Source organism: Diuraphis noxia, unplaced genomic scaffold (genome assembly GCF_037042655.1).
Source record: "Diuraphis noxia isolate RWA-SAM2 unplaced genomic scaffold, SU_Dnox_SAM2 contig0003, whole genome shotgun sequence".
Classification (NCBI taxonomy): domain Eukaryota; kingdom Metazoa; phylum Arthropoda; class Insecta; order Hemiptera; family Aphididae; genus Diuraphis; species Diuraphis noxia.
In genome coordinates, this window is record NW_028301713.1 from 17,112,245 (window position 1) to 17,134,025 (window position 21,781).

Sequence of the window (21,781 nt, forward strand, 5' to 3'; positions counted from 1 at the left end):
ATGATTCGGGTCCCCAATTTGAGAAAATAATATTGAAATATATAAATAATAGAACTCGTACGTACTTATTATTAGGTTTATCGTATATATTAAAAATATTTTGTGTTCATTCAATATACCTATTTAGTATTTAGTATTTATATAGTATATATTTATTTTATTAATTTATTTAATCTTTTTATTTATTATATATTTGTTTACAGGTATCAATAATGGGTTATAGAACCCAAAAAGTTTTATTTGTCGGGATTCGAAATAAATATTGCATAATTTGTCAAAGATCATCAAGTATGAAGGACAAAGAAAAACCTGTGCATACAAGTTTCCTCAACTGGAAAAAGGCTTCAACATGCATGGAAGCAGATGGTGTACTACAAGGATTTTCCAACAGCGTTGAAATGCATGGTCATAAATACAACTGTTTAATTGGTAGGTAAATTATGAGTTAAATTTGAATTAAAAGATATCATTGTATACGAATAACGATTGAGCAGAGACGGTCCGTCCAAATTTTGTAAAATTTGAACACAATTATTCTCTATAAAAAAATTGCATGTGTTTATTATATTAATAATAATAATTACAATAATTACAATAATTAATAATATTTTGATATTAAGGTGATGGAGATAGCAGCGTTACTAAACGGTTAGCCGAAAGTCGACCATATGGCTTTAACTTTACAATAAGAAAAATTGAGTGTGACAACCATCTTATGAGAAATTATGCTTCGAAACTAACAACACTGGCTAGAAATTCGAATTACCCTCTCGTGTTCGCAAATTTATATTATCAAATATTAAGAGATTTAGAAGTGATGTTCAGATGGCAGCATTACATTGGAGAAAATAAACCAATACTACCAAATCACAAAAAATTAAAGGTACCTATAATACATAATAATATGTTCTATTTATTATTTTGAATTTGGTTGGAGTAGGATAATAATTTAATTTAAAATGTGTATGTTGTTACTTGTTTTATCATATAGGGTACAATATTTTTTACTATTGTTGGCTAATTTACCAAAATTTCTTCTTTGTCGCATAAACAGGCTAAAGTATATATCATTTTAGGTCTCAATAGTGATTTAATCAATGCACCATATCACAGACTTGGTCATCATTCAAATTGTAGCTCATATTTTTGTGATCCGTTAAAACAAGTTCAATTAAATTTAGTCCCAGAAGCCGAAACTAATTGAATAATGAGGGAAATAGTAAACATTTCTTCAAGGCTTGTAACCAATGCGGAAAGTTTATTAGAAAATAAGACGTCTAATATCTGTGAACAGTTTAATTCTGTTATTATTTTATTAATAAACACGTTGCCGGAAAACGATTAAATTTTAGTAATAGAGGTAATTATAATACGAGAGTAGAAGCTGCAGTTGTGTCATTTAATTCCAAACAATATTTAAGACAAATTCATAAAACATCTACTAAATGCAGTCCAGGTAAAATGCATATTTATATTTAATAAAATAATAACTTTAATAAGTTAGCGACACAATTATTATTTCATTACAGGAATATTTGGGAAAATTTTTTCAAGAACATTGAAAGAATACTGCTTAATACCAGTAAAAGAAGACAGTTATTTCCGGAAAAAAAGAAAAGTTAAAAAATCTAAAACGGAAGGAGAAGACGAACATAATGGACTGACTGAACCTCTAATAGAATTTTTTTCATCAGAAAAAATGGAAAACAAAAAAGTAAGTTTTTAGAAAAATTAGGTCGAGCTGATGTAAAAAAAAATTAAATTTGAAACTCGAGACCAAAGCAACAGCAAAATGTGGTACAACGAACGTAAAATACGACTGACAGCTTCAAGATTTGGTCAAATTTGTAAAATGCGGTCAAACACTAGCTGCAAAAATGTAGTTCATAATATTTTATATGCTTCTGACACTCTACAAACAAAATCAGTACAGTACGGTAGAGAAATGGAGACTAAAGCTCGTCAAAAATTTGAACAATTGTCGAAAGAAAAAGTTTATGAGAATGGTTTGATTATAGATCTAGAATTTCCATTTCTAGCTGCTAGCCCAGGTAACAGAACAAATAATTTTTCTACCAAATATTAGTTACATGAATTATAATTTATATTTTAAAAATAAGAAATTATTAAATCGCAAGTTTATAATATACATATAAAAATTAAGTCTAAAATACGATAAATATATAAATCTGATTAATAACCCCCAACATAGGGTGGCTGCTGACACATTTTTTGTAATATTCAACTTATTTTATAGATGGCCTTATTGGTGAACATTATTTATTGGAAATAAAATGTCCATATTCTGCTCGTGATTCAAACGACGCCATAGAAGCAGTGAACAGTAAACTTGTAAGTGTTAAATTAGGTATGCTTAATTATAATTTATAGGTGTATTTATCAAAACACGTCGAAACGGTTAGGTTAGGTTAGGTCAGATAATGACTTTCACTAGATCTAGATTGACTACTAACTATAATTACTCTATAAATGGTTTAAATCTTCTCCGTTCTACTGATCCTATTAAAGATCTTGGTATATTATTTGACCCAAAGCTAAAATTTGATTGTCATATACACATGATTATTAATAAATCGTATCGACTTTTAGATTTTATTAGTCGTAATTGTAGGGACTTCACTGATAAACTTACTATTAAATCGATTTATTGTTCGTTAATAAGACCGATCTGTCAATACGGTTCTATAGTATGGTCTCCTTACCAGGCAGGGAAAAAAAATAAGATTGGAAAAAGTACAGCACAAATTCTTACGCTACCTCTCATTTAAATGTTCCATACCTAGAGAACCTCACAAATCCTACAATCTACTCCTATCTTAATTAAACCTCCAAACGTTGGAACATAGATGTATGAAAGGCTTGACTTATGTTTCCTATATAAGATTTTGAATGGCAATGTAGACTGTCCAGATTTTTTAAGCCGCTTAACCTTCTATACTACCACTTTTAACACTCGCCTGCAATAGATTAATGCAAACTATTAATAAATTTAAAATTGATATGTTCAGCTCACCAAATCAGAAATCTAGACTCATTCAAATCGTATTGTAGTTATTTAATTCTTAATACTTAAATATGTATATTTCAATAGCTATTGTACATTTGTTTATTATTAATATTTTCAACCGATTTCCTTAGACATATTTAATTATATGTCTATGATTATTACTATTAATACTACTATTATTATTATTACTTTTATTGTTATTATTATTATTATCATTATTAATTTTACGTCCGTTTTTTTGTGTACGCCCGTAGTTTTTAGGTATAAACATGCACCATACACCTTCTCGGACGCATCTGTGAAACCGTGTATTTCTGTATTGACCTCTACCTGTTGTACTGTATATGTAGAATAACATATCATTATCTGATTTCCAATGCAGACCTAGTATTTTTGTCATTAGCTCACCCATACCTCTTGTGTTATTGTTCTCGGAATGCACGTTGACTATTAACTCTGGGTCATTAGATAACCATTTGCGCAGTTCTAAACCGGCTTTACTCATAATCATCTCGTAATTGCATTGCACCGGCTTTTGATATTGCACCACCTAGATAGTCGTCCATATAAAAATCTCTAATAATTGATTCGCCAACCTCCGGAATACTATCACATTCCGTTTTTGCCAAATTTTCGAGACACGCTGTTGCCAAATACGACGCCGGCACGGTGCCGTAGGTTAGTGCATTTAGTTATACATGGATCGGTTGTGTCGGTTCAGGTCGCCATAACACACGTTGAAAATCTCGCTGATCTTCGACAACTAAAAATTGACGATACATTTTCTCGATATCTGCCGTAAACACATAATTATAAGTACGAAATCGTATTAATATATATATTAAATCGTCTTGAATAGACTGACATTTAACTCATTAATGGCCAAAGTTGCGTGTACGCAACGTTAATTTCAATATTTTTTTTTGACTAGATTAATAATTTTTTTTAATTCAAATGTTATACTATTTGATTAAGGAGACATCAATTAATAAATTAAAACTACAAATATTGGGTTTGCGTTTTCATGATCAGTATTATATGGTTCAAAAGTAAGATATTTTTGGTGTATACAATTCTATATATTTTTTTAAATTTAAAAAAATATAATTTTGTCTTATAAAATTTAAACTGTGTAAAAATCTTTATTTTCAAATAGTATATTATGTGTTTTCATTGTTTTTATTAACTGTTGTTCATTGTTCAAGTTACAATATTGTCATTCAAAGTTAATGTTGCGTTCACGCAACGTTGGCGGTTTGTAGTGTAAAATCCCAATACCCGTAGTTCTTTATCTGTCATGTTCCCACGTACACCGATATTGCCGTTATCATAATAATGTATTTATTAGTGTTTACTAATATCAAGTGATATTTATAGACTATATAATACCCCAATATAATATTAAAAAATAGTAGATAAGATCATACAAACTCGATTTTGTTGATACAATTGCATTCGTTCGATTTGTTTTATCATAGCAACATTTTATATTTCTGTCCTTCGCTGCTTTTCATGTACGATTTTTTGGTTTGGTCAATCGCAATAAGAATATAAAAAGTAAGTTTTATTTATTTTTAATAATAATTATGAAATATATCTACATATTAAATCAAAACTTAGGAATAATTTATTAGAAAAGTTTGTGTTGGTATTTTACCAACTAGCAATATTATTATTTATTATTTGGTATAGAAATGAGTCAGTTTAAAAAGTTAAGAACCGCAGAAGAGATATTGGATTATTTAGATGATGTAGACGCGAGTGATGATCAACCCACTGATATTATTATAGTTCCCCCAGATGTTGATAGTCTCACTGATGACGAAAATATAGATGATAATGGCATTTTAATAAATGATGATACAGATTTCCTCAGTAGTAATATATGCGGGACATTTGAAGTTTTAAATAATAATTTTGAATATGCTGAACCTTCAAATGTCGGCTCTCAACCACAAAAAAATCCTAGGAAAAAGAAAAAAGTAGATAATACAAAACAATGTGATACTCCAATGTGGAAATCTAAAGCAAATCCCGTATATTCGTCATTTTCCGAAAACGTCGAAAAAGAAAATATAAGAAAGCTTATTGAAAGTTATGAAGGAATAGATCCACTCAAATGTTTTTCTTTATTTTTTGATGACACTGTACTGCAGTTAATAGTTAACTTAAGTATGAAATATGCTCAAGATCAAAATAGACACGATTTTTTTCTTCAAGATTCTGAACTTCTAAAATTCATTGGTATTATGATACTAACAGACTACCATACTTTACCTCAAATGGATTTCTACTGGAGTAAATACGAAGATAAAGATATCACATTAGTTAGAAATACAATGTCTAGAAATAGATTCTGTTATATTAAAAAAAATTTGCATTTAGCAGATAACAATAACCTTGATCCATCGGATAAATTTATAGGTTTGTATATTGAGCTTCTTAGTTCTTGTTTGTAATTTTTTATTTTTACCAGTTTGTGTCACTGAAAATGGTGCTAATATTTATTAAACTTATGCTCATGTTAATATTTACCTGGGTTGATTTCTGTACTCTTGGCAGTATTTTTATTGTCTCTAGTGACGTAGAGATTTCGCAATTTTCCTGATTCTTGAAAAGGAAATTTAATAAGAACAAGTTGCCCAGGTGTGTATTCCACGAGTTTATGAATTTTGTCAAAGTGTTTTTTTTTTGTGTTGTTTGTACCGATGATATTATTTCTGATAGTTTTAGTCTGATATTTTTAAGATTCATAAGTGATGATTTTACATTATACATTAAATGTTCAGGTATTATTTTGTTGTCAATTGGTAATTGTGGTTCAAATCCATGCATTAGATAAAATGGACTGAAATGCGTAGTTGTTTGTACTGAGGTGTTGTAACCAAATATGATAAATGGTAAATAGAAGTACAATCTAGATTGTTTATTTTCGGTCATGTAATGTTTTAATGCTTGACATATCGTACCATTCGTTTTTTCGACAAAGCCCTGAGTTTGAGGAGCTAGAGGAAAACATTTGTTCAATACCAAAATTTTCACATACTTTGTTCACAGCTTCATTTCTAAAATGTGAACCTCTATCTGAACACAATTTTCTCGGTATGCCCCATTTTGCTACGAAATTAAATAAGAACTGTACAACAGAATCGGCATCTGCATATTTCATTGCTTTGACTATGACGTATTTGGTAGTATTACAGGCTGCTACTTGGATATATTTTTGGGGCTAGGTAAATTGAGTCCGAGATAAGTTTGGTACATTTTGAAAGCAGTAAATTGAGTCCCGGAAAAAATGTGGCAGTAGGTAATTTGAGTCCCAGGGAAAAATGATTTATATGCATTTAAAATTTAAAAATATGCAATTTAAAATTTTTATTTGTGATTTATGGACATTCATGTTGACTGCATGTATATGATTTTGAAAATAGCAACATGCAATTTTATTGCATAAAAAAATAATTATATAATTAATAAAAATGCAATTAAATTGCATGTTGCTATTTTCAAAATCATATACATGCAGTCAATGAATATCCACAAATCACAAATAAGAATTTTATAGTGCACATTTTTAAATTTTAAATGCATATAAATCGTTTTTTCCGGGACTCAACTTACCTACAAACTATTTTTCCCCGGGACTCAATTTACCGAGTTAGGGTCATTTGGGACTCAATTTACCAACCCCGGTCTAATGCAGTTTATATTTGCACCTGAATCTAACGTTATCGGAAATTCGGCATTGTTTATTCTACCTTTAATGAAGAGTGAATTTGATTTTTCATTGTTAGCAATTGATTGTAAACTTTCTCTGATGCGATTTGCTATAGTGTTAAAGGTATATGTTGTGCACTAGCTTTAACATTTAACCTATGTGTTAATTTTTTTGTTCTTCGTCTTTGTTATATCTAAATCTACATTTTAATGCCTTATGATTAGATTTTTCGCAAATTTGACAAGCGCCCCACTGAAAGCATTTATCAGCTGTGAAATGGTTTTTCGCATATTTGACATACTATATTCTCCCTATTGTTGATATTTTTTTCTATGTTAGTATTATCGTTTTTATTATAATGTTTACAATCCCGTATAAATTAAATTTTTAATTTATTTAATTCATTTTGTAGTTCCTCAACTTCAGTATTTGTGTGTTATGTTATTTGTTGAATTTGTTCTCTCAATATAGATGTTTTAATCGAATTAGAATTATTGTTATACGAGTCTGCAGATACCATGAATTCTACTGTTTCGTATTTCCTAATATTATTTTTTATTTCGTCAACAGAATTGTTATCTAGGATTGATATATATATATCTAGCTATTTCAGGACGTAGTCCTTTAAGCATATGATGTACAAGTTCTTTTTCTGTCATATTTTTGTCTAGCCGTCTACATAATGATTCCACTTCATTTAAATAAGAAGTTACGCTCTCATCTTTTATTTGTCTTTTTTTATTGATAAGTGTTCTTAATAATTCCTTGTGAGCAACTGGTTCAAATTCTTATCTAAACTTGTCTTCAATAGTCTCCCATGTTAATTTGTTGTGTTTACTTTCTAAATTTTCAAAAAAACTAGAGCCGTACTCTCCAAGTACATTGGTTAATATGTAATTTTTTTAAGTTCTGTCCAATTATTAATTGTCGAAGCTCTATCATATCATACCTGTGCTACCACCTATTCCACATAAATCATGATTCACATGTTTCTTTTTTAACTTTAATAGCTGTACCATTTGCTCTGTTATCAAATAACTTTGAGATCCAGAATCTAATAGTACGCGTCCCGGGACCCATTGCCCTGACTCACTGCGCAATGACACCATCGCCGTCAACAGTAATACCTTGTCGTCTTGTATTACCGATTTTTTTGTGTAATAATTTAATACTTTTAATAATAATACATAATATTTTGTCTTTAAAAATTTAATATTTACCAGAATAATATAACACTAATAATTAATAACTGTGTACTACAATATTATTTAATTTTGTTTGTTTCATTTTTATGAATGCATTATATTCTGTAATATTAAATTGGTACTTTGTAATAAATATTATTTTCTTGTGTAATAATAAAATTAATTGTCTTTGGGTAGGTACCCAGTGGCAGCTCGTCAAGGGAGGCAAGTGAGGCTCAGCTTCACCTTAGTATTGTAAAGAAAAAGGAGGGACATATTCTATAATTATTGTTATTTCTAATCTAATTCAAGAATATTAAAATACTCAATAATATATTATACATTTAAAAATACAAATATTTTTGTTATTAATGTTATTATACATTATTATATTGACAAAAAAATGTATTTTATCGTGTATAATATTATTATGATAGTACGTCATACTTCGTCACTATTATCAAAAATCACGTCGAAGATGTTCGTTATTCGTTGAACGATAGAACGATCTCGACGAAAACCGAAGAGTGCCGAGAGGCTAGTAATATTTTGCCTCAGACGAGTACGATTATAAAATATATCATGGTAGAGGGGGAAGTCGGAATTTTATTATGAAATGAGGCAGAATGATTCGGGCCTCAGAGTTTGTCAACATTATCCATTAGTCATTTGTCGAAGCAACGTAACTTCCACTAGGTAATAGAAATAGGAACTGGTAGGTTGTAATCTTGTTTAGTGTAAGTGTATACCTAGTGTCTAATATCTTGTAATTTGTACTACAGTTTAGTAGATCTCTGAGAGTAATAAATAAAAAAATAATTGACAAATATGCATTACTCAAAGACAGAAGAATAGATTTAATTTATAAAACATAATATAAAATTATTTTTTTTATTGTTTTAGTAAATGAGATTTACATAATAAGTATTATTTTATTTTTTTTAAGTTGACTTTATTCTTATATTTCAGATAATATTAAGTATGGTTTATTATTTATATATTTTTAAAGATTAATATTAAATATTAAATTGAATTATTTTAAAAGTTAATTTAAAACTCATTTTTATATAACCCCCCCCCCCTAAAAAAAAAATAATAATAATAATAATAATAATAATTAAAATTGTGTAGTAAATAGCTAAATATATATAATAAAAATATATAATATACAATTATCTATGTTTAGTGATATATTGACATTTATTTTGACGCGCTCTACCGATGAATTATTAAAACAGAACCTTTAATATTTTAATTTTTTGGTGGGAAATTATTTCCCATTGCCCTATGGTGGGTTTACATTTTGAAAATATCTGCCTCTCCCATCATACGGTTCGCGAGCCGCCACTGTAGGTACCTATTTCCCTATTCTGCATATTGTCAATTTGTTGTTTGTCATTTTATGAAATGCCTTGTTATTATACAAAATACTTAGGAAATGTATGCACAAAAAAATATATTATACAGTTCTTTGAAAATCCTCAGGTATTATATAAAATTCCTGGGAATTTTATAAAATACCAATATTATACATATTGCCGCTAATATAATCATTATACGATAGAAATGTTCACATATTTGCTGTCCACTTTTTCATAATTTAACTATACACTCTCACAATGCATAAGAATAATATACGGTCTTATTTAAGTCGGTAAAAAAACGGTGTATGTTTTAATTATGGTTTGCTGATATTTATTAACAGTGCATAGTCACTACAAGTAATACGAAAAAAAACTTTTATTTTTTTTTTAAGTAGCATAAAATAGATATTATGATAATGCAATAACTTAACATTATGATGAACATTTATTTACATGCACCAATATAAAATTAAATATATTATTGCGAAATCAAATCATTATATTATGTATGATCGTCATAACCATTTTTATTATCTGTAGATAGGTACGCTTGAATATTTTATAGTCACAAGATTAAAAAGTTAAATACGTCTGAACATGTAATCTTATAATTTATTTTTTGTATATACAAGAGTGTTGGAAATATCTTACGACTTTGCGTGAAATTTATTAATAAGATAAATTATTTTTTTTTTTTTATTTTAGCACAATATGTCTTGTGATAATGGCATCATAATATCACATTTTAATGTGAATGAGTGTATAGAAACTGTTGATTTGTTGTTTCCTTGGTTTGTGCTCCTTATGTACATAACGTATCCATAATCTTAGACTATTATTTTATTCTTTTGAAAATGAAAATAGCAATACATTGGAACCTCTATACTATAACCTTAAAAAATATTTTATTGAATAGTTATTACTTATTACTTAACGAAACTATTAAACAAAATATCCTTCCATTTGTTATTTACAAGAAATTAAGTGGATTTTATATTTTATTTATTTTTTCATGGTTTTGAGGCTAATAAATAACAATATGAAGTGTTTGGAGATTATTTTCTATTAGAGCGCACTCATTTTAATGGTATCAGTATACTGATTAATTAACTATATGTAATTATTATTCTTATATTGTCAATTTTTTACGTTTATATTGAACATCAGCTATTACTGCTGCCTGTCGATCTACAATCTGTGTAAAAGTATCAATGTATAAATCACCGGTATATTGTTTTTAATTTTTTCATTGGCATTAATTTTTTTTAAGGTAGATTTACTCAAGGTGAGTTTTAGAACTGATTTGATCGAAAGTCGTATACCTATTTATGCCTCATATTATTGCATATTGACGTTATAAGGAGTTAACTTTGAACGGATTCCACTTCTCACGTAATTCAACATGAGAAACTTGTCGGTAAGTTCTATATTTGTTTAACGTGTTGGTGTTGGTACGCGATACGTACTAATAAAATATTATTAAATAATATGACACTACTCACACGTTTATGAATTGTGTTTTGGTCAATATACTAACAAGAAATATTTTAGCTACATAATTTCATAATAATATTACAACGCTATCAAAAAGAACTAATAATATATTAATTATATAGAATTAATGCCTGATTGTGGTTTAGGTAGGTGATAACTTAAGTATGATTGAACTGTATGAGGTAGGTATAGATGACTATATGAACAAACCTAAAAAATTACATTTTAAATTCTTTATCGAAACTTTTTGTCGTTTTTAATACTATGCTGACATTATTAGTATTTATTTTCATTTGATTAATTTATCCCATCGAGTGATGTATACTATTTGGCACAGACCCACACGCTGTATCAAACGTTGTGCAGGAAGAAAACGTTTAATGACGAAGTCGAACCGGGGAAAGAAAAATTGAAACGAGTGTTGAATATATTCGATTTGACCGCTTTGGGAATTGGTTCTACTTTAGGATGTGGGGTATACGTGTTGGCCGGGACGGTGGCCAAGTCTATCGCTGGACCAGCGGTGGTACTGTCTTTCATTGTAGCGGCGATTGTCTCATCGTTTTCAGGTATATTATTTTCAAGTCATTACTATATCTAAGTATTAATGATGAATAGGGAACGGACATTATTGTATTTAAAAAAATCAAAATATTTACATAGATATATATTTATTTTTGTCAAAATATCTAAAAAAAAAATATTAAAATATGTATATCGAAAAAATGTATTAGTAGATATTGAAAATCACAAAAAATAAAATAAAATATTTTATAAATAAAAGTAATACAAACGATGTAGGTATATAAAACTAGTATTATTCTGGAACAAAGCAATGAGAAACGACATAATATATTGTAGAAGGTTTCCAAATGAAAAATTGTGACGGTTTGGTCGGAGAACACTCTTGACTTGTTTACGTATATAAACTATGGAAAAAGTCTGCTAAAACCCAAAATAACTAACAAAAATAATGTTTAAAATTATATTTCTTACTTTTACAGGCCTATGACTATCTGTATATAACAGTCGTGATTAAAAATGTTTTTTTGTTAATTCAATTTAATTTGTTATATTCATGTCTGAAAGATTTGTGATCAAAAACTTTTGAGAATACGTGAATTTTATCGAAATTTGCAATGCAAGTTACAATATAATTCTAATTTCATAATTGTACGCAAACGAGTCGTCATTTTTCGAGTCAAAATTTGTATTATCTGGGTTTTCACGTTTTCCAATGTACGCAAACGAGTTGTCAGTTTCCAGGTAAAAAAATTGTGTACCTACTGTACGCAAACGAGTATCACCGGTATAGATGTGCACGGGATGCACACTCTCCTCGGGCGTGGGTAGTCGACATCTCCGTCGGGAATTAATAATTACTAGCATCCATGAGAACAGAAATGATATCGCATAAGCAATGAGGAGTAGAGGGTGGTACTATATAAAATACCCCCGAAACGGCCTGTATTCAGACGGGATATGACTAACAGCACCAGTCCAGAGCATCTTCACGCTAGTCTGTTTTCTGTTTTAATTAATTTGGACTTTAAATAATTCGTGCAGCATAATATTTGGACTTAGAAAATAAACGAGGCCAATAGAATATTTTCACTAGTCGAATTGTTCAGGTGTTCTGCTTTGAATGAAAAACTTTACTTTGCGACTGTGTTTGAGAATAAAAATGGATCTATTAGAATTTAATAAACTGTTCAAGTCTATACAAAAATCACCTTATTCATCATCTTTGGTTCCTGACACCTGTAGGCGATGAGATTACTACAGTAAAATTTTAATTTGTATGTAAGTCACGAGCGTGTTAATTGCTAACTGAAATCGAATTGTTAATTGAAAACAAATGGTCCGCTGACATCCTCTGAGGATATAAGTGACGCGTATTATTATAATGATAATGTTTACATCGATTTTGGACATTTGGAATGTGTTTTGTTTTAAACAAATAATAATATAGTGTATAAAAAATTGTTGATAAACGTATGGGTGCATAATTTTCGTATACGTACTTAACTTAAAGATATTATTCCTGATTTATAAAAGAATCATTCTACAACATTGTACATAATAATATAATATAATATAATTGATTTTTTCACAATTTCACAAATCATTAGTAAAACAATGAAAATATATAGATAGTGATTTTTATCCATATATTTATTAAAAGTTAAACATCTATATGCCCCACAATTAAAAACTATAGTTATTTTAGTAAAATACCTATATATAATTATTGTTTATAGGTACACGTCTTTAATAATAATTCACCAAAGATCGTTTTGCTTTGATTTTTAGGAGTTTGTTACGCTGAATTCGCTGGTCGTGTACCCAAAGCTGGATCTGCATATATTTACAGTTACGTGACCGTTGGAGAATTTATTGCTTTTTTTATCGGTTGGACTTTGTTCATTGAACACACTATTGGTGAATTTTCAAATAAAAAATATTCAATTCGAATGACATATTTTAAAATTAATAAAATTCCTAATCTTATGATATTTATCGTTTTATAGGTACAGCTTCTGTCGCCAAAGCGATGACTAATTATTTAGATGCTTTACTCGGAGACCCTCAAAAGATATATTTTAAAAAACATTTACCAATGCATGTGGATTTTTTGGGCGAATATCCAGATTTTGCATCGTTCTTTTTCGTCATATTTATTGGGTGTAATAATAAATCGTAATAATATAATATAATATTATTTAATGATCTTTGTTTTTATGAAACTCAATATTGTTATTTGGTATTTCGATAATTTGTGCAGTAATTTTATTTTATTTATTTACCAAAACAATAAGTAAAATTTGTTAAAGAAATCTAATCTTTTATAATAGTTGGGTGATAAATTATTGTTTACTGATTTTAATAAATAATATTTATGTAATTTTTCAGTAATTGTTGCTTGGGGTGTCAAGAAATCTTCAACCCTCAATAAAATGTTTACCTTGTTGAACTTGTTGACATTGGGTACAGTAGTCGCTAGTGGCTTTTTTTTAGGTACGTAAATGTATATAAAATACTTTTCAACTGAAAATGCAATAGCTTGTTATTAAACATTGCAGATAAAATTAAGGTACGTTTCCCCAGCCCCCCACATATCACTTTTCCCAAATTTTCTTTTGCCAACATTTAGTACGTCATTTGTTTGTATTTGTTTGACCAAATTCAGAATTTGTTTGATGTCCGTTCACCTCGGAAAATCGGTTTTCCGTGCGGGTGGCTGTGGAAACGTTTCCATAGCCCCCACCCCGTTAATTATTGACTTTTTCCAAATTTTCTTTTGCCAACATTTAGTACGTCATTTGTTTGTATTTGTTTGACCAAATTCAGAATTTTTTTGATGTCGGCACGCCCCGGAAAATCAATTTTTAACAACAGTATTTATTATTATATATTATCTATCTATAAGCATATAATATATTATGCTGTTGAAACCTGATAAAAATTAATACAATTCTTATTTTTATAGTATACCTACTGATTTGTGTTTATTTAATGTAATATATACATTATAATTACATTGACACCAAAAAAATTACTTAACATTATATGTATCGGGAACATTTTTAGTTCGAAACGTTTGACATGTTATTATTTTTTGCTGTTCATACATTTTTTGAGTACGAACTATTTTAATTTTCGAACTTTTTTGTTCGAGTTCGGTTCGGTTCAGATTTTTTAAGACTTGGTTCGAATTTCGAACTTCGAACAGTTCGGCCCACCTCTAGTATTGATTTTACCATGATGTGTGTTTTTATTTTTATTTTTTTGTCTGTCATCACATTTTAGGGCAGTAAAAGTGCTTCGATTTTTGACTTCAGTACCTCGTTCGATCCAGAAAGTGAATCTAGTTGGTACTTTGAGGGGTTCTTAATATTATTATATATTATTATTCTTCATATTTTTCTAAATAATCGGGATAAACAAACTAAAAATTAAGGGGAAACCCGGAAATTTTACGCATAAACATTTTTCGACAAAATCAATTTTGATTTTTGATGGTACTTTAAAACAAATAACCATAGATACATGAAATTTTCACCGAATGTTTATATAAGTATATTCTATCCACCATGCAGATTTCAAAAATTTTCGAATTAAGTTAACTATTCATAGGTATTTGCAATTTTCGATCATTATTAGTTTTTTTTTAAATTAATATCGATAAAAATTTAATTCAAGGCTCTTAACATATTGTTACAATGACAGTTGAAAAATAAAAGAAATTTATAGTCACAATTTTTTTTTTATAAGCATTCAAAATTTGAATTTTGACAAAATACGTAAAAATCACAAAAATTCACAAATTATTTTAAGCTAGAAATTCATAAAAAAATGTACTTTTTAAATCTAAGATTTAAAAATTTAATACAACATTCCTTAAAAGTTTTTCAATCTTTATCAAAAATAAAAATTCCACCGGAAATTCAAATTAAATTTCTATGAGCATTTAAATTTTTACAACATTGGATTTTCACTGGATTTCACATTTAGTGATTTTATTTTTTTATTTTGGTGTCACTCTAAAAAAAATGACCGCAGATACTTGAAATTTTTACTGAATGTTTATATAGGCATTTTATATATTTTATAAAATGTTCAAAATATGTTGATTTGTTTTGAGCGTTTTACTGACATTTTAATTTTTTTTCTATAAATATCGATAAAAATGTATTTGTTGGGTAGAAAATCTTGAAAATTTAATACAAGGCTCTTAACATATTGTTACAATAGCAGTTGAAAAATTAAAGAAATTCATAGTCACAATTTTTTTTTATAAGCTTTCAAAGTTTGAATTAACGATTTATCCTCAAACGAATTTCAATATTTGTAATTATTCAAAAAGTATAAGTCGTAGATACTTGAAAATTTTACAAGTTATTTAGACTGGCATTTTCTTTGCATGATTTAATTTTCAAAATATTTTGACTTTTTTTGAGATATTTATTGACAACTGAAAATTTTCTTTTGAAGTGTCGATAAATTTTTGGCCCTATAAAAATACTTGAAAATTTAATACAAAGTTCCTCATAGGTTATTCTTATAGTAATTAAAAAATTATAAAAATACATATGCACAATTTTTTTCATACAAGGCTCCTAACATATATTTATAATAGCAGTTGAAAAATAAAAGAAATTCATAGTCACAATTTTTTTTTATAAGCTTTAAAAGCTAATAAAAAAATTGTACCCATGTATTTTTATAATTTTTTAATTACTATAAGAATAACCTATGAGGAACTTTGTATTAAATTTTCAAGTATTTTTATAGGGCCAAAAAAAATTTATCGACACTTCAAAAGAAAATTTTCAGTTGTCAAAAAATATCTAAAAAAAGTCAAAATATTTTGAAAATTGAATCATGTAAAGAAAATGCCAATCTAAATAACTTGTAAAATTTTCAAGTATCTACGACTTATACTTTTTGAATAATTACAAATATTTAAATTCGTTTTAGGATAAATCGTTAATTCAAACTTTGAAAGCTTATAAAAAAAAAATTGTGAGTATGAATTATATAATAATATTAAGAACCCCTCAAAGTACCAACTAGATTCACTTTCTGGATCGAACGAGGTACTGAAGTCAAAAATCGAAGCACTTTTACTGCCCTAAAATGTGATGACAGACAAAAAAATAAAAATAAAAACACACATCATGGTAAAATCAATACTAGAGGTGGGCCGAACTGTTCGAAGTTCGAAATTCGAACCAAGTCTTAAAAAATCTGAACCGAACCGAACTCGAACAAAAAAGTTCGAAAATTAAAATAGTTCGTACTCAAAAAATGTATGAACAGCAAAAAATAATAACATGTCAAACGTTTCGAACTAAAAATGTTCCCGATACATATAATGTTAAGTAATTTTTTTGGTGTCAATGTAATTATAATGTATATATTACATTAAATAAACACAAATCAGTAGGTATACTATAAAAATAAGAATTGTATTAATTTTTATCAGGTTTCAACAGCATAATATATTATATGCTTATAGATAGATAATATATAATAATAAATACTGTTGTTAAAAATTGATTTTCCGGGGCGTGCCGACATCAAAAAAATTCTGAATTTGGTCAAACAAATACAAACAAATGACGTACTAAATGTTGGCAAAAGAAAATTTGGAAAAAGTCAATAATTAACGGGGTGGGGGGCTATGGAAACGTTTCCACAGCCACCCGCACGGAAAACCGATTTTCCGAGGTGAACGGACATCAAACAAATTCTGAATTTGGTCAAACAAATACAAACAAATGACGTACTAAATGTTGGCAAAAGAAAATTTGGGAAAAGTGATATGTGGGGGGCTGGGGAAACGTACGTATAAAACTATCTTATTTCATTTTTTATGTTTTACAAAACAGTATAGGTACCTAATGTTCAGTATAACATTTTTATTCAATTATGGTATACTTATTATTGTTTATGACTTTTACTTTCGCGCATGGTGGCATATCAATATATTTTATTTTATTTTGATTGAAAAACGGGATGTGCCCAATTACACAGAATAGTAACCATAACACTAAGAGAAAGTTTCATAAATTACAAAATACAAATATAAAACATAAGATATAGAGTGGACATGCATCATTATCATGATACTATTGATATTTGATACCAATACCACTGATTTCATAGGCGTACAGAATATCGGCATTGATTATAGAATAGTCTATTCTATAACAGATTCATGAATGTTCGCATATTGCTTTAACGTGTATGGTGTATCATACATTAATTTGTGTCACTAAATCCAACGAGTACCTACTTAACTGATTTCAGGTAAATTGTCGAATTGGTTCATTCCAAAAAGTGAAATTCCACTGGGAATGGATGGTGGAAATGGAGGATTTTCACCATTTGGTTGGAACGGAATAATCGCAGGCGCTGCTAGATGCTTTTACGGGTTTATTGGATTCGATTCTATCGCTACTACCGGTATAGTATAACTATATTTTTTAACAATAATTTATTTAGTGATGCAAAGTATTCTCAAAAAGCATGGCTACAGCAGTCTGAACGATACATACTTTAAACCAGTGGGTCTCCAAATTGATTTATTCAAGTATCAAATATCAAAAGTGTTTAGTAGGCCGAAAGGGTGACAGGTCAAAATACCTCTAGAAAAATATATGATAACACGTATAGTGTGTGATTAAAATTTTGAATATCACTAGTCATATTTTTAGATTATCTACTGTCCTTTGTGTAGCTGATGAAAACTTGTTCAATAGCTGTATTTTAAAGACACCATTGCATTAAGCTATACGAATATTATGCGCATGCATTCACCAACACAAACATAATATCTAAAAGCAAAATATATAATGCACTGGCCAAGTTTAGATCAATGTTATACATGGGCGGCCCCAGCTGGTTTTTCTATCCCTCATATATCTGTTTTTATTTAATTTCAAAGAAAAATAACCAGCGGTTGATATTGAAGTCTACTTCAGTGTTGACAACGCCAAAGAGACAAAATCAGAAACTAGCCAAGTGATAAGCAATAACATTAAAACATATTCACTACTTTGACAGGCGAATTTTTTAGAAGAACTTTTTTTGGATCTGGGATCCTTTTGGCCCTTTTTCATGGTTAGATTTTGGTTGGATTATATGTTTTTTTTGATTATATTAAAATATTGACAGTTCCGTTACACCTTACTCCTTAGTTAGAATGGTACCTTCTATTGACGTTGGTTCATTAAAGTTATAATTTAATAAACTATTATTAATTTTACTTGTAGGTGAAGAGACCAAAGATCCAAAAAGAACCATTCCTTTAGCGATCATATTATCGTTGTTCTTCGTCACATTAGCATATTCCAGCGTAGCGTCGGTGTTAACTCTGATGTGGCCATATTACGATCAAGTATAGTTTATTATAATATTATTATAGCCTAAGCTCTAAATTAGCTGAGGTCGGCAACCCTGAATCTAATTTAATGTGGCCCGCGTAATAAATTTATAATATTTGTATAAAAATAAACAACATAATCCAAAACAAAAACATTAAATTGTGTTCGTTATCATTGTAAATGTAAAAACAGTATGTTTTATTTAATTGTTTCCTTTGCTGATACGCACAATATTGAGCAGTATACGATGTATACATTCTACTTTCTACATCAGTGGTACGCAGATAGTTATGTGGTGATACGTAGAAAGGATGTGTGGTGGTAGGACAGAAAATTAATAAATCAATATTTTTACTAATGATAATAATGGATCTAATACTTTTTTATTTTATGTATAACTAACTATACTGTTAAATTTACCTAAATAATAGTTTTCAAACATTATCATTATTAATTTGAACGGTTCTATTTTTGGTAAATGGTCGATCTATAATCCACATGAGTGATACGCGAAAAAAAATATTTGAGAATCTTTGTTCTAAAATGTTTACTGTGAAGTTTAATTTCTATACTTTATTGAGGGCTCTGATAAAATGTATACCTAGCCACCTAGGTATGCGTTTTTCAGCTATTTATATAAAAACATATTTCCTAAACCTAAGTCAAAAACGAAACCACGATAGGGTGCAATAATTAGTTTTGTCATTGTCTCATAGGATCCAGACGCACCTCTGCCGGTCATCTACGAGAACATGGGGATGCCAATCATTAAATATATGGTTACCTGCGGCGCGGTATTTGCTCTTATGACGACGTAAAAATATTAACCTGTGTTTTTTTTTAAATATTATGATGTTTATTTGTTTTTCGAGGCATCTTTTTTAACGCATTTTAATTTTTATGATTCCATCGCACACGAAGCTTATTAGGATGTTTATTTCCTATACCGAGAATCTTATACGCCATGTCCAGCGACGGTCTCTTGTTCAAGTGTTTATCAACGGTCAACGAAAAAACAAAGACTCCCGTTTTGGCGACAGTGTTTTGCGGGATTGGCACTGGTAAAGAGTTCAATGCGTGGACTCAAATCTATATCTATATATTTGTTTTGTTAAAACTGATTTTCCAGGCTTGCTGTCGTGCATGTTCAATCTCGAACAACTCGTCGAGATGACGTCTATTGGAACGCTCATGTCGTATCTAATGGTTTGCGTCTGTATTTTGATACTCAGGTGTGTGTAGTAAAATTATTTGTAAAACTCATGTTTAAAATGTTTATATTAAACTTTTTATCAAAATTATATTATTATTCCTCGAAAATTTTTCGACTGCAATGATATGTCTAATAAAATTATGTAGTATTTACTTAAATGAGTATCAACGTATTCGTTAGACGGATGCGTTTTTTATTTGCATGATATGTATTTGCATAAAAAAGTGTAATTTGTTTATAGAAATGTATATTACAATTAATAATACAGTCAACGATTGTGTTAAATTTCGTTATATTACATGTCACATATCTGTTTGTCGTACAGGTATAAGAACAACAATACAGTAAATCAGAACTTGGACAACTCTGAAGTTCATATCATTTACAAGTGGTGGTCTGCATCGAACACAGGACTAACCAGCATGGGTTCTCAATACGTGTCCAGAGTGTTGATAATCACTTATAGTACGTTATTGAAAGTAATTAAAAAAAAAAAAATAACAACCCAACCCAACCATGCGTAACCATGCATAATAATTGTAGTACCTACCTACGGCCATATTATTCTATGTATATAATATACTGTATTGTTATGTTGTATTATCATAGCATTTGCCGCGTTTGTATTTTGCGTTTGTATGACGAACGTTGATTATTACGAAGGGCCTTTGCAGTTATTGTTGACCATCGTAATCGGGATTTCGGTCTCAATCATGTTGATATCCTTGTTAATGTTATGTAAACTTCCACAAGCTATCGAAAATCTATCGTTTAAGGTAAGAAAAGGTATAAAATATTTTATCTTATTTGTAGGCTGATCACATATTACCAATACTTATATGACTTATACCTATATGATCTGTATGCGTATTATAAGGAGATGTACGTTTAACGTAAAACACTTATCATTTACCATCATTATTTCAAAAAACTCCAAGGTTTTTGTAAATATCTTTTACAATATCATAGTAGGTTGTTCCAAAATAACATTTTTGGAATTTTTTTACTTTTTTTTATTGTCATATTAGATTCTGAACGAAATAATGAATGTATTGATTTTACAATGATGTGTTCTTTTTTTTGTGTTTGTGTCTGTGTACAGCATAACTAGTCGAAATAAAGCTTCAATTTCAAACTTTGGGGGTGGTTTCCGATGTAAAAGTGAATATCCTTGGTGCATTATAAAGGTCAATAGTACACATTTTTAAATAGTTTTCAAAAAAATCGAGAAAAACAAACAAACAAAATGGCAGAAAAACGGGAATTTTTACGCATAACCAGTTTTCGACCGAATCGAATTTTTTATATGGTCGTAATTCAAAAACTAATCATTATAAATACTTAAAATTTTCACCAAATGTTTATATCAGTGATATCTATATACAGTTTAATTTTCAAAAATTTTTGACTTTTTTTGGGTTATTTATAGACCATTGAAATTTTCAATTTTTTTGATAATTTTTTTTTTTAAGTGTCGGTAAAAAAATTTTGAATACCAAAAAAACTTGAAAATTTAATAAAAGGTTCCTTATGAGTTGTTCTTATTGTAGCTAAAAAAAATTAAAAATCGCTGTTCACAATTTTTTTTAATAAGCGTTTATAGTTCAAATTTTTACGAAATCTGTCGAGAACGCGAAAATTTGCAAGTAATTTTGAAGTTGAAAAAACATAAAAATGTTTGTGTTTATAAGTTATAACTAAGGATTAAAAAAAACAGCACTAAGTATTCCATTAGTTTTCCTTCAAGTAGCTATAGAGAAAACTCAAAGTATCATTATAGAAAAAATTTTAAGTGCGTTTGAATTTTAAATTTTTACGAATAGCGTAACGATAACGATTTATCCTCAAACGATTTTAAACATTTATTATTATTCAAAAAATATAATTC

General features: G+C 28.7%; 1 protein-coding gene and 2 pseudogenes across 4 annotated transcripts in view; all 3 read left to right on the forward strand.

Annotated features, from left to right (window-relative positions):
• On the forward strand, positions 1 to 852 carry LOC149056877 (uncharacterized; annotated as a pseudogene). Its single transcript, XR_016190899.1, has 3 exons — positions 1 to 9; positions 204 to 429; positions 621 to 852. The product of XR_016190899.1 is annotated as an uncharacterized LOC149056877 (transcript).
• LOC149056878 (uncharacterized) lies at positions 767 to 10,712 on the forward strand (annotated as a pseudogene). The gene is made up of 5 exons (XR_016190908.1): positions 767 to 883; positions 1,077 to 1,456; positions 1,530 to 2,051; positions 2,258 to 2,352; positions 10,565 to 10,712. The product of XR_016190908.1 is annotated as an uncharacterized LOC149056878 (transcript).
• LOC107167552 (high affinity cationic amino acid transporter 1-like) overlaps positions 10,569 to 21,781 on the forward strand; it is a 20,856-nt gene continuing 9,643 nt past the window's right edge. For both annotated transcript variants that reach the window (XM_089223309.1, XM_015516655.2), the window contains exons 1-12: positions 10,569 to 10,711; positions 11,126 to 11,357; positions 13,102 to 13,230; positions 13,320 to 13,475; positions 13,702 to 13,806; positions 17,605 to 17,760; positions 18,570 to 18,694; positions 19,397 to 19,494; positions 19,602 to 19,741; positions 19,810 to 19,912; positions 20,219 to 20,358; positions 20,503 to 20,669. In XM_089223309.1, coding sequence (XP_089079435.1) covers positions 10,697 to 10,711; positions 11,126 to 11,357; positions 13,102 to 13,230; positions 13,320 to 13,475; positions 13,702 to 13,806; positions 17,605 to 17,760; positions 18,570 to 18,694; positions 19,397 to 19,494; positions 19,602 to 19,741; positions 19,810 to 19,912; positions 20,219 to 20,358; positions 20,503 to 20,669 — 1,566 coding nt within the window. In that variant the 5' untranslated portion in view covers positions 10,569 to 10,696. The remainder of the gene's footprint in view (positions 10,712 to 11,125; positions 11,358 to 13,101; positions 13,231 to 13,319; positions 13,476 to 13,701; positions 13,807 to 17,604; positions 17,761 to 18,569; positions 18,695 to 19,396; positions 19,495 to 19,601; positions 19,742 to 19,809; positions 19,913 to 20,218; positions 20,359 to 20,502; positions 20,670 to 21,781) is intronic.